Below are 12110 nucleotides of genomic sequence, written 5' to 3'. Positions count from 1 at the left end.
CTTTGCTTAGCTTAGCTTGTTTTAAGTAGATGCTTTAGACCACTGAGCCATCTCACCAGCCCCTATTTTTCTATTTTTAAGACAGGTTCTCACTAAATTGCTAAGCTGCCCAGGCTGGAACTTGCTATCCTCTTGCTTCAGCCTCCCAGAGTGCTGGGATAACTATGCACCGCCACAGCCAGCTCTTTGTCCTGACCTCTTGTCCCAGTTCCATCTCCAGTTCAGTGTGGGACCATTTTTACTGTTTCTGCCTTCTGTAAAGAATTTTCAGGATAGTTTCCTTGGGGGTCTAGCCTAATAACCTAGAGTTCCCTTAAGGTCTAGGCTAATAAACCCTTTGTCTGCCTCCCCCCACCTCAAAACAGGGTGTCTTTTCTCCTTTCCTAGTCCCAAGGCCAAAACCGCCCTCTTCCCTGACCATATATCCCTCTTCTTGTTACTGTGTGAGAGGAGCCTGATGCTGGGAGAGGTCTCAGTCTCAAACACTGCACCTGCCCTGCAGGAAGACACCAAGTGCAGGGTCTTTCTGGAATCCCCAGTGCCTGCCAGCCTCTGGTTCTGACAGGAGTATCTGTCATTCATTTCAAATGAAGAATTTAAAGGAGATAATGACAAGATAATGTCAAATAGGGTGGTGGGGTCAAGGGTGGTTGAGTTTAAAAAAAAAAAAAAAAAAAAGGGCTTAGCTCTGAGCACAGTATCACCTTCAGTGTCACAGTACCTGGGCCTGCACCTATATTTTGGGTAATTATATTTTGTATGCTGCAGTTGTCTATTCTGTAAAATGGGTTGTGCCTAAAGCATGTTTTTTTTTTTTTTTTTTTTTTGGTGGAACCAGGGGTTGAACTCAGGCCCTTGTGCTTGTCAGGGAAGTACTTATTCTGAGCTATCTCCCCAGCCCTCTAAAGCATTCTCATTATTTGGACATCCCACATAAAATGGAGGAGGAAATAAGGGGGCAGCTGGGAGACTGGGCAAGTGGCAGAGCTGCGAAATTCTCCTTTGGAATGGCTTTACACAAACCCTAAATGAAAATCTCACACAATGAACTTAACAGCTGTCCCTGAAACCTCTCTTGAAGGTATGTATCCAGGGCAGAAAGCTCTCCTTTCTTTGTTCCCACAATCATTATAACCCATCCATGATAAAAGCCATTAGAAGGAACTTTCAGCCCGGCATGGTGCTTTATACCTGCAATTTCACCAGTCTGAAGCAAAATTGCAAGTTTGGGCCTAACCTGGGCCATTTAGCAAGATCCTGGCTTAAAATAAATTTTTTTAAAAATTTTATTTATTTTGTGTGTGTGTGTGTGTGTGTGTGGCCAGCTCAGTGCACCAGGGGGTGGGGCTGGCTGGCATGTGGTGCTGGGGGATTGAACCGTGGTCGCTTTGCTTTACTAAACTTGTTCTAAGTAGGTGCTTTAGACCACTGAGCCATCTCAGCAGCCCCGCCTGGCTTAAAATAAACATGGGGATGTAACTCAAAGTGTGAAGGCTCTGGGTTTAATCCCCAGTACTGGGAGGGGGAAGAGACACAGTGGGAAAATGGGTGGAGTTCCCACTTCCGCCCTCCTCTATCCCCGGCTCTGGCCATTTTATAACTCAGGCTGACACTGGACACTCAAGGTCCCAGAGCTGCATCACCGCTCTGGAAAGGAGGTCACAGTGCCTCCAGGTGCCCTGCCCCACTTCACTGGGTTGCTGAGAAGAGGTTCAGAGGAGCCACCCAATTCAAAACGAATTAAGCAATGGGAAAAAGTTAATTAGCCTCTCAATATTTAATTTCCTTTCTTGATAATGTTTAAACTGGCTCTATAACTCTATAGATCTGTTCCCAGCCAATTCAGGAAGATGGAAAATCCTTCCCCACCTGACTCTCCCTCTTCCCACACCAGCAGCTCCTCTGATGGCTCCGGATATTGGCTTCTCTGGGGATCTTTGGTTTATGGAAGTCAGAGGTAAATATTGACAGAAAGTACACAAGTCCAGGTCAGACATGAGTGAATGGCGTAGACCTGCCTTCAGAGGTGGGAGGGAGCAAGGAAGGGCACAGTGACGGAACACTGGGCAGGGCTGGGCCCAGCCAGCTGGAGCCTGGAGCTCCCCTCAGAGTGCAGAGGCAAGGCTGTGGTGCAAGGCTGGGCCCTGGCTCTCTTAAGCACAAAGCCATGGAGCTTTGAACCTGCACCAGGAGCGACAGAGGTTGAGACAGTTCTTCCAAGCAGGATTTGGGAGGTAACAGAAAAGGATGGTCAAAAGTGTAAGGAAGGGACCTGGCTATCAGGAGTCACACCCAGAAAAGCTCTGGCAACATTTTTTTTTTTGCGGGGGGGGGGGGATGAAGATAGGAAGGGGTTTTGGTGGAGGAAAGGATGCACAAGCTACACTGTTCTCTGGAGAGTTGTGGGCTTGTCCACACCCTCTTTGGGATCTGTCTCCAGATTTCCCATTTTGATTCCAAACCCATAAGGGAACATTGCAAGATAGCACAGTCCCTTCTCTTGGTGGTTTTTGGAGGTGAACATTCCACCCACTCCCACCAGCCTTGCTCCACCTTACAGGTATGGTTCTCAGCTGCTGCAGGCCACCATGGAGGACAGCTGCTAAAAGCCCGGTTACTGTTTGGAATGTGAAGCCCTGGTGCTTTCAAGCCGAGTAGCCAAAGGAGGCAAATGGAGGGCTGGCCCCTTCCTGCTTTGCCTACCTAGTCCAGCATGCTTTTTGCACCCATGGGTAACACGAGAACCTCTCCCACCCAGGATTCCCACAGATGAGAAAACACTTTGTAAGGGCCAGATGCCCGTGCAGGGGAGGGTGCTGCCCAACCCCCTACCCCAGTGCAATTTCAATTCCTCTTTCTAGCTGGGGTCTTGAGCACTTTCTTCTCATCTTACCCCAGAGGCTCCAATGGGTGCATAGCCTGGGACTCCCTACCATCACAGACCAAGCACAGTGTTATCAATAAGAAACAAGAAGTGAGAGAACCCCAAGCCCCCCCCAAAAAAAACAAGAACTGAAATCAGCTATCTCTTGCAGAGGCAAAGAGCAAACGAGCTCTGAGAAGGGGTCATCCGAGGTGTCTGACACTAGAAACACCAGGGAAGGGGTGGGGGGACTAGATCTGAAAAGAAGTGACTCTCTGGACAGGGTAACAGGAACTGTGCCAGAAGGACCAACAGGCACAAGTCACTTCAGAGCGCAGTACACAAAAAAGATGAAAACAAGTTTTGTATACTGGAGTTTCCAAGAGTCCCTGGAGCCGAGGGCCACTTCATTGTGCCCACGTCTGCAAGTTTTTAAATAAAAGTTTTGTAGTGGTTTCCTTTCCTAGTGCCCTCTCTCTTTCACTGAGGTAGAAACAGGCTGACTGGTGAGAGGAAAAGGCTCCATCAGAGGAACTGAGATCACTGCCCACCTCTCTGTCACCAATGCATCAGAAGTGACAGACATTACAAGACAGCACCTCATTGGGTTTCAGGTCTTTAATTTTCCTGTTTTTCTTTTTGTTTGTTTCTTTCTTTTTTTTTTTTTTTAAACATCAAATTGGCAGAAAAATGGCTGGAGCTGGTAGGCATTGTTCATTGAAAAATCCTCCAAATTCACAATGAAGTTTCAAGTCATGGTCACTGAGGTGGGAGACAAGGCCAGGGTTTGTAGAGATTTCTCAACCTACCCTAGAACTTTCTCCAAATGGCTGATAAAGAGGTCAGAATAGGAGCCCTATTACTGCAGGTGGAGGGAGAAGTCACTGCTCCCCCACCCCTTGAACTGAGATGTGGAGATAGCAGGGGGTGATCTCTAAATGTCTACGTCTTCTCTTAAAAATATAAAACACGTGCAGCTGGCTTTGGTACAAAAAAGAAAAGAAAACAACAAAACCTTCTGGTCCCTGTGGGTTTTTCCCTCACCCTCAATAAGCCATTATGGCCACCCTAACCTCTCCTCCATCAACTCCAGGGAGCAGGTAATCTCCCTGGTTTTCCTGGAGGATCAAGAGAAGGGAGAACAGCGGTGAGAGGGTGAAGGGAGTGGGGAGAGGGACACGGCTAGCCCACAGCCCTCCTTACAGGGGCAGGAGTGCCCTGTGGTTGCAGTCTTTTGTCACAGGTGGGTATTGCTGGGGACGGTCTGCAGCTGCTGGGGAAGCCTGAGTGTACCCCAGTAGTGTAAAAGGACAAGGCCCCCTATCCCTATGGCTTGGTTCCCATGTCCCTGGTCCTTTAAATCTTCCCTCTCCCCCCATAACTAATAAACAATAAATAAATAAATTTTCCTAAAGTAGAGGGAAGAAGGCATGACAAATTGGCATCTGTGGTGTAGCTTTTGGATGCCATTGGAGGAGATTGTGACCTAAATCCCCCAGTTTCCTAAATGGCCCCAGGTATCCAAGGATCCCAAGAGCTGGCAAGGACAATCAGCAGTTCTTTCAAATGTTCCCTCATCATTGGCAGACTGGAGTCCCCTACATTTGCCCCAGCAGCGTGTTCTTCAGTGGGGCACCAGGCAGGGGAAAGAGCCCCCTTAGCTCTCTGAAGCCAGGGGTTCCCCGTCACGACTTTCTGTCTCCTCTGGGATGTCTTGCATTCTGGTGAAGTCTGAAGGGGACAGGGGAGTTCAGAGAGTTAGTGTCTCCCTCGGGCACCTGCACCCCTACACTGATGCTTCCCTGTCTGCAGCCTGGGGTCCTTGGGGCCATGGGGGATGAATCCTTAGGTGAGAGGAGACCTCTGTCCACATCCAGCAGTGCCCACCCCCTTTGTAGTCTTTGGAAATATAGACATGAATACATTAATCAAATACAAAACAGTTGAAGATTCTAACATGGAATCACTGTAGCTCTTTGGTTATTTTGCTTTTCCTGAACCAACTATTTGAGGTCTTAATTTTTTTTTTAACCGCAAAAATTGACTCAGGGCTGCGTTATAGCTCAGTGGCACAAGCGCTTTCCTGGCAAGTGCAAGAAGGTCCTATTCTACCAAACAAACAAACAAAAAATTCATTGGGGGCCAGGGAGATGGCTCAGTAGAATAAGTGCTTGCCTGGCAAGTGCAAGGGCCTGAGTTCAAGCCCTGGTTCTGGAAAAAAAAAAAAAGTTTAGGGAATGGGGCCTAGTTCAGTGGTATAGCACCGCTTACAATGTGTGAGGCCCTGGGTTTGATCCCTAGCACTGCAAATTTAAAAACATGGCTGGGCATGGTGGTGCACACTTATGATCCCAGCACTTGGAAGGCTGAGGCAGGAAGAGCACTGAGTTCAAGGCCTGCCTGAACTGCATAGTGAAATCCTATCTTAAAAACAAGGTTGGGAATCACCAGCCACAGAGAGGCCCCTACAAGAGGCCTTCCTAGAGTACCACTTCCTAGAGTTCCATCACACTCTCATCATTAGAAAAACAGGAGGGAGTCCTCTCCTTCTCCCCAAAGGGGTCCGGTGGCAGCCACAGCCCACGGGCTTGTACCCAGGCTGCAGCCCACCCCTAGTCCCTGGTCAGCACCACAAGGGTCTTACCTCGTGGACTGTGGGGTGGAGACAGACGACTGCTACCTTCCTCCTCGCTGCCGGTATCAGGGTCACTGCTGTCCTGCAGTCGCTCGTCGGGACTGCCTAGCTCCTGCCTCTCTCGGTCCTCACAGGGTCGGTGCACAGAGCGAATCGTCACAGGCAGATCCAGACGGTCATGGCCTCGGCTGGACTGTGCACATCAGGCAGAAAAAAACGGCAGGCCAGGATTGAGCAGTGTGCAGACCACAGGTTCTGCTTAGCTGGACCCCAGTGCTCTCTCTACTGCGCCCCTCCCAAGCAGCTCCACCACTCCTACCTCTTTCAGTGTGACACCCAAGTTATTTCCTGTCGGCACTCACCCATGCACCCATCTAAATTTTGCATGAGTTCCACTGGTACTAGGGATTGATCCCAGGTTCTTTGCACTGAACTACATATCCAGCCATTTTTATCTTTCAGGTTTTTTTGGAGCTAGGGTCTCACTGTGTAACCCAAGCCTGCCTTGGACTCACAGTGATCTTCTTGCCTCAGCTTCCTGAGTGCTGGGATTACATGTATATGCTACCATGCCCAGCGTATCTTTCACTTTGAGGCAGGGTCTTGCTAAGTTGCCCAGCCTGGCCTTGAACTTGTGTTCTTCCCAGAGTGCTGAGATCACAGGAATGTGCTACCAGGAATCTGTTGTCTCATTTGGGCTTCAATCCCCACCAGTTCAATGTCCTTCATGTGGGCCCTGAGTCTGCCTCAGATCAACAGACCACTTCAAACTGCTTTACCTGTGGGGGGGTGAAGCTCAAGTACAGGGCATCGCCTGCTGGGAGGCTACGTCGTCGAGGGTCTAGAGGCCTGCGAGCCCACGGTGCCTCGGCTGGGAGCTGTTCTGTGTGGCCTAAGGCAGCCAGCTGTCTTCGAGCCTCGTCAGCCTCCCGTTCCAGCAGGGCCCGGGCCTGCTCACTCTCTCGAAGCCGGGCCTCTAGGCTGCCAGCCTCTGTTGCCCGTTCTTCCCCCAGCCTCCTGCAGCGCCGCAGCTCCTCCTGCAGCAGTGCGTGCTGCCGCTGCAGTAGCGCCAGCTCTGTGGCCTGCTTTTCAGGAGCTACAGGGACTCCAACCCTGCCAGCCTCCCCGTCCCGAGAGTTAGCTCGGGACAGCTTCTCCCGCCGCTCAGGACCCTCAGGGAACCGGGCTTCCATCAAAGTGTCCTGCTGGGCCACAGCCGCCTGGAGTAGAACAGGGGCAGAGGGTGTGTAAGAAATTCATTTCTTTCTCCCTCTCACCCCCAATCCCCACAGTCCACATCAGCATTCCTAGAGAGCTTAAAAGAAAGAAGCTATAGGGGCTCGGTGGAAAAAGTGCTTCCCTGGCAAGCGCAAGGGCCTGAGTTCAATCCCTGGTTCCGCAAAAAAAAAAAAAAAAGAAAAGAAAGAAAGAAGCTATAGGCCTATAGGAGGGCTGTGTCCTGCTTAAGTAGGCAGTCTGGGCCTCTCCTCCACTCCGACCCTGCCCACTGACCTGCAGGCCATGGAGAAGTCCGTAGAGGTTGATCAATCGCTGTAACACCTCCTGAGGACAGAGAAGGTGGGGACAGGTCTTGCCATGTGTCTCTGGGCAGCTGAAGTACCCGGAAGTTGAGCAAGTATGGGTGTAGGGACAACAGTATCTGCAGATCCACTTTTGTGTGTACTCTTACCCACACCACTCCCTGATGGACTATAATTTCTCAGACTGAGACCACCCTCCCTTCCCTCTCTCACACCACCAAATTCCCGCCTTACCTCTTGGGGGGATCTCAGCTGATTTCCATTCCGATCCTGCAGAAATGGCCAAGGAGGGGTGTCAGCAGGCAGGATCTATAAATCAACTATCCCTATCCATCCTTCAGCTAAATCCCAGAACCTCTCAAGAACCCACCTTCTGGGGCTGGGGAGATGGTTCAGTGACACAAGCGCCTGCCTAGCAAGCACAAGGTCCCCAGTTTGATTCCCAGTACCTAAAAAAAAAGAACCCACCTTCTGGCTAGAGTCTGAGTCAGCTCTACAGAGCTCAATGGAGCCATTGAAAGTTCTGGCTTCACCATCTGTTGAAAAGGGGAAAAGGATGAGCTGAGCTCACTCTGCTATGGCCCTGACCCCACTCAACCAACGCAACACAGGCCATTCTCTTAAGCCCCCTACAGGTCCCACTCATAACCCCCAGCCCCTACCCTGACACTCACTGGCAGTGACCCCAGGACTTGTGTTCCCACCACTATCTGGTTCCAGTGGCAGGGCTGGTTCCCGGGATGTCAGAAGCAGCTCCACACCAGGCCCCACCAGCAGGTCTTTCAACCCCTCCACTGAGAGAAAGAGGAAGAGGTTAGGACAAGGGTATGGATTGTGTGACATATATGGAGACATCTGGGCATTTGGGAAATGCCTACCCAGGCACTAGGGGGTTTTACTCACTAACCATTCAGGAGGCAAAAGTTACTAGACTCCCACAGGGGAGCAGAAACATGCTGTGTAAGAGGTGCCAACCAATAACAAGGACTATGCCTCTTGCCCTGGCTTTCCTAGGTGCTGGCATCCGGGACAGGCATCGCGGTATTTACGAACTATGGTTTGACAGCACTGGGTATGGATGTCCAGGTCTCGCCATGTGTCTGTATGCTGCGGTGGCTTGTGGGGGAACTCCCTCACCTTCACGGATGGCATCCTGCAGCAGGCGCTCACCACGAGGTGACTCAAGGGACTCGGAGCGGAAAAGGCCCCTGGGCAGGGTAGGCAGAGGGATCCCACTGCCGGAGTCCTCCTCTGCCTGGAAGTGGGTCATCTCTGCAAACAGCCCGACCTTCTCCTGCAGCAACTCCACCAGCGCACGGTCCTTCTGCTGCAGCTCCACTGTGGGAAGGGAGGAGTGAGTGGAGGAAGAGCCAGAGGCGGGACAGCCGGGGGCAAATGGGGTCGGGGTAGGACTTCCTTTATGAAAAAGGAAAAACTTTTTTGGGGGTGGGGGAGGGTATTTGAAAAGTAATACTTCTGGTTTTTTTTTGTTTTGTTTTGTTTTGTTTTTTTGGCAGAACCAGGGATTGAACTCAGGCCCTTGCGCTTGCCAGGGAAGTGTTTATCCACTGAGCCATCTCCCTGGCCCCTACTTGTTTTTATAAAACCTAAAAGATTTGTGGCAAAGTTATGTATTGTCCACACAATCCTTTCCATCTTTTTTTTTTTTTAATGTATTTAGTATAGGGTCTACAGGATCTCACTATACAAATAGGACTCATAGTGATCCTGGTTTTTTTTTTTTTCATTACATAAGTTAACCCATTTATTATAGGCTAGGGATATCTCAAATACTAAGAGCTTCTACTGGTCTTTCAATTCCTTCAGTCTTCTGATGGTTGACTTGACTATAACTGTAGAAATGGTATTGTAGGTCCAGGTGCCACCAGCCACGGTCTTCATGCAGGAGCCATGGTGCCAGATCCCCACGGCCTGCCTCTTCATCTTGGTCTTGCCACAGAAGGAGCAGGTGTACTTGGCGTGGTGGCTGATTTCAATCTGCTTCACCATTTTCCAGAGGGAGGCACCACAGCGAGTGCCGTATTTACCAACAATGCCGACCTTCTTGGTGCACTTAGCCATGCCGATGTGAGGAGGTCCAAACCCAGAGAGGAATCCTTCCTGTTTTTTTAGCCTCCCAAACACTGGAATCACAGGTTGCGCACCACCACGCCCAGTCTCCATCACCATCTCAGTGAACCCCGGCTGCTGCGCTCTGCCTAAGCAGGCACTGTAGTCCTCTGAGCTACCTGGCCGGCCCTTCCTTCCCATGTTTTTTTTTTTTTTTTTTGGCAGAATTGGGGATTGAACTCAGGCCCTTGCACTTGCCAGGCAAGCGCTTATTCTACTGAGCTACTTCCCTGGCTCCACCTTCTCATCTTTAACTTGAAACAATGTACAAGTTTCATCTGGCACAAGGCTTCCAGTTAAGGATATTTTCCCAGCCCAATATGGAGTTAGGTATTGCCACATGACTAAACTCTGGCCTCTGGACATGAACAACTTTCATATTGTCCCTTTGTGGTACAAACCTGTAATCCTAGCTGCTGAGGAAGCCAAGGCAGGATGAATATAAATCTGAACCCAGCCCAGACAACTTAACAGACCTTCCCTCCAAATAAAAAATAAATAAAAAGGGCTGGGGATGTAGCTCAGTATTCCCTGGGTTCAATCTCACAGTATCTCACTATATATTCAGGTGAAAACTCACAGTGAACCTCCTGCTTTCACCTCCTGAGGACTAGGATGACAGGTGTGTTTGGATATATTGGTGTTTTTGGGTTTTTTTATGTATTCAGTACAGGGTCTACAGGGTCTTATCAGACTCACAGTGATCCTCCCGTTTTCAACCTCCCAAGTGCTGGGATTACAGGTGTGCGCCACCACTCCCAGTCTCATTTGCAGTCTCAGTGCACCATGGGGGCAGGGCCAGCACGACATGGGGATTAAACCCAGGAACCCAAGTGCTTGCCTAAGCAGGCGTTTAAGTCTGCTGAGCTATTTGGCTGGCCCTGGATACACTGTTGAAGATGTCAGAACTGCACCACTATCCCGTACTTCCCATTCTGGACTCTTTAAGTAGAGGAATTAATTGCTTTTTAAAAGCAACTTATCTATGCCACATGTACCCGATGAACAAATTGTTCTACAGCTAAAATTTAAATTTTTTTTACCCAACCTGATTCTTCCTGCCCCCTTCTCAGAGGCAGCCATAGTAGTGGTACTACACAAAAAACATATACACGTGTACATATTTGTCCATATTACTTTCACACAAATTGCAGCGTACACTTGACATTATTCTAAATTTTTTTTTCTTTTCTGTATTTTAAGAAAGGGTCTAGGGGGGCTGGTGAGATGGCTCAGTGGTCTAAAGCACCTACTTAGAACAAGCTTAGCAAAAAAGCACAGGGACCGCGGTTCAATCCCCCAGCACCACATGCCAGCCAGCCCTGCCCCCGGTGGGCTGAGCTGGCCCCCCCCCACATAAATAAATAAAATTAAAAATTAAAAAAAATTAAAAAAAAAAAGAAAGGGTCTAGGGCTGGTGAGATTGCTCAGTTGTCTAAAGCACCTACTTAGAACAAGCTCAAAAAAGCACAGGGACCGCGGTTCAATCCCCCAGCACCACATGCCAGCCAGCCCTGCCCCCTGGTGGGCTGAGCTGGCCACACACACACACACACACACACACACACATAAATAAATAAATGAAAGAAAGGGTCTACAGAGTGTTCAGGGTCTCACTACTAGATTGGACTCGTAGTGATTCTTCTGTTTACAGCCTCCCAAGTGCTGGGATTACAGGCACACACTACCATGCCCAGTCTCTCAGTGCACTCCAGGGGTGGGGTCGGCCCGAGGATTGAACCACCCCTGGCCCCTGCGCCTGCTTGCAGGCACTTTAATCTACTGGGTTATTTGGTCAACCCTTATTGTTTCAAATCTTGCTTTCACTTAACATATCTTGGTTCACATCTGTGTCGGTCTTCACGGAGCTACCTCATCTTTTTAATAACTGTACATGGCCGAGGATATAACTCAGGGGCACAGCACCTGCCTGGCAAGCACGAGGCCCTGAGTTCAATTCCTATACCAAAACAGAACAGCAGGTGCACAGTATGGCATTGTATGGACATATGACAAATCATTTCAGGAGCTCTGTGGGTAGACTTACTCTTGATGCGTCGCAGGTAAGCTTCATCTTCTGTCTCAATCAGGGGGAAATCCTCCCGGGATGGGCATCTGGAGAGGTTACAAGTCAGGTGGGGATGGGGAAGAGACACCAGGTTACACACCAGGTATGTGTCCCTCCTCCCTTCCAATGGTCCAATGCTCCCTCTTCTGGTAGGAGTCCTCAGTCCCAGGGCCTGGCTTCCTTCACCACTGACTTCCTTTAGATTATGCTGATATTCTGTGTCTACCAGTATGCACCTCTCAGGATTATAAAGATTATAAAATCCTGGGCTGGAGGGATCACCTGGAGCCTAGCATGTAGAAGGCCCTTGGTTTGATCCCCAGCACTGCAAAATTGGAGGATTTTTTTTTTGGCTGGCTCAGGACGCCTTAAGGGCATGTCTGGTAAGGCATGAGGATCTGGGGATCGAACCACAGCATCCTGAGCCAGACTGTTTGCTTAAGCAGGTACTTAAACTGAGGTACTGGGCAGGCCCCCAGCACTGCAAAATAAAACTAAACAAAATCTTCGTCAAGACTTAATTTTGTTTGTTCTCTAAGAGTTCACCCTTCAGGCATAATCTTTCAGAAGTCATTTCATATCTGCCTAGCAAGCCAACGATGATGGCACATGCCACACATGCCTATAATCCCAGGACCTGGGAGGCTGAGGCAGGAGGACTGCCCTGAGTTTGAGCCTGGGCTACATAGTGAGTCCAAGTTCACTCTGAACTATGTATCAAAACCTATCTCAAGGGCTGGAGAGATGGCTCAGTGGTCTAAAGCACCTACTTGGAACTAGCTTAGCAAAGCATCAGGGACCGCGGTTCAATCCCCCAGCACCACATGCCAGCCAGCCCCGCCCCCTGGTGGGCTGAGCTGGCCACACACACAC

The 12110-nt window shown here is 49.7% G+C and overlaps 1 protein-coding gene across 7 annotated transcripts in view; it reads right to left on the bottom strand.

Moving 5' to 3' along the window:
* Positions 1-2335: 2335 nt before the first annotated feature.
* Positions 2336-12110, bottom strand: part of Arhgef2 (Rho/Rac guanine nucleotide exchange factor 2) — a 58570-nt gene continuing 48795 nt past the window's right edge. For all 7 annotated transcript variants that reach the window (XM_023713565.1, XM_023713566.1, XM_023713568.1 and 4 more), the window contains 9 exons: positions 11217-11284; positions 8177-8377; positions 7714-7833; positions 7508-7575; positions 7274-7309; positions 7011-7061; positions 6278-6718; positions 5508-5691; positions 2336-4594 (listed from right to left, as the gene is read on the bottom strand). In XM_023713565.1, coding sequence (XP_023569333.1) covers positions 4521-4594; positions 5508-5691; positions 6278-6718; positions 7011-7061; positions 7274-7309; positions 7508-7575; positions 7714-7833; positions 8177-8377; positions 11217-11284 — 1243 coding nt within the window. In that variant the 3' untranslated portion in view covers positions 2336-4520. The remainder of the gene's footprint in view (positions 4595-5507; positions 5692-6277; positions 6719-7010; positions 7062-7273; positions 7310-7507; positions 7576-7713; positions 7834-8176; positions 8378-11216; positions 11285-12110) is intronic.

Source organism: Octodon degus, unplaced genomic scaffold, assembly GCF_000260255.1.
Source record: "Octodon degus isolate 3935 unplaced genomic scaffold, OctDeg1.0 scaffold00032, whole genome shotgun sequence".
Lineage (NCBI taxonomy): Eukaryota > Metazoa > Chordata > Mammalia > Rodentia > Octodontidae > Octodon > Octodon degus.
This window is presented reverse-complemented; position numbering and strand designations above follow the sequence as displayed.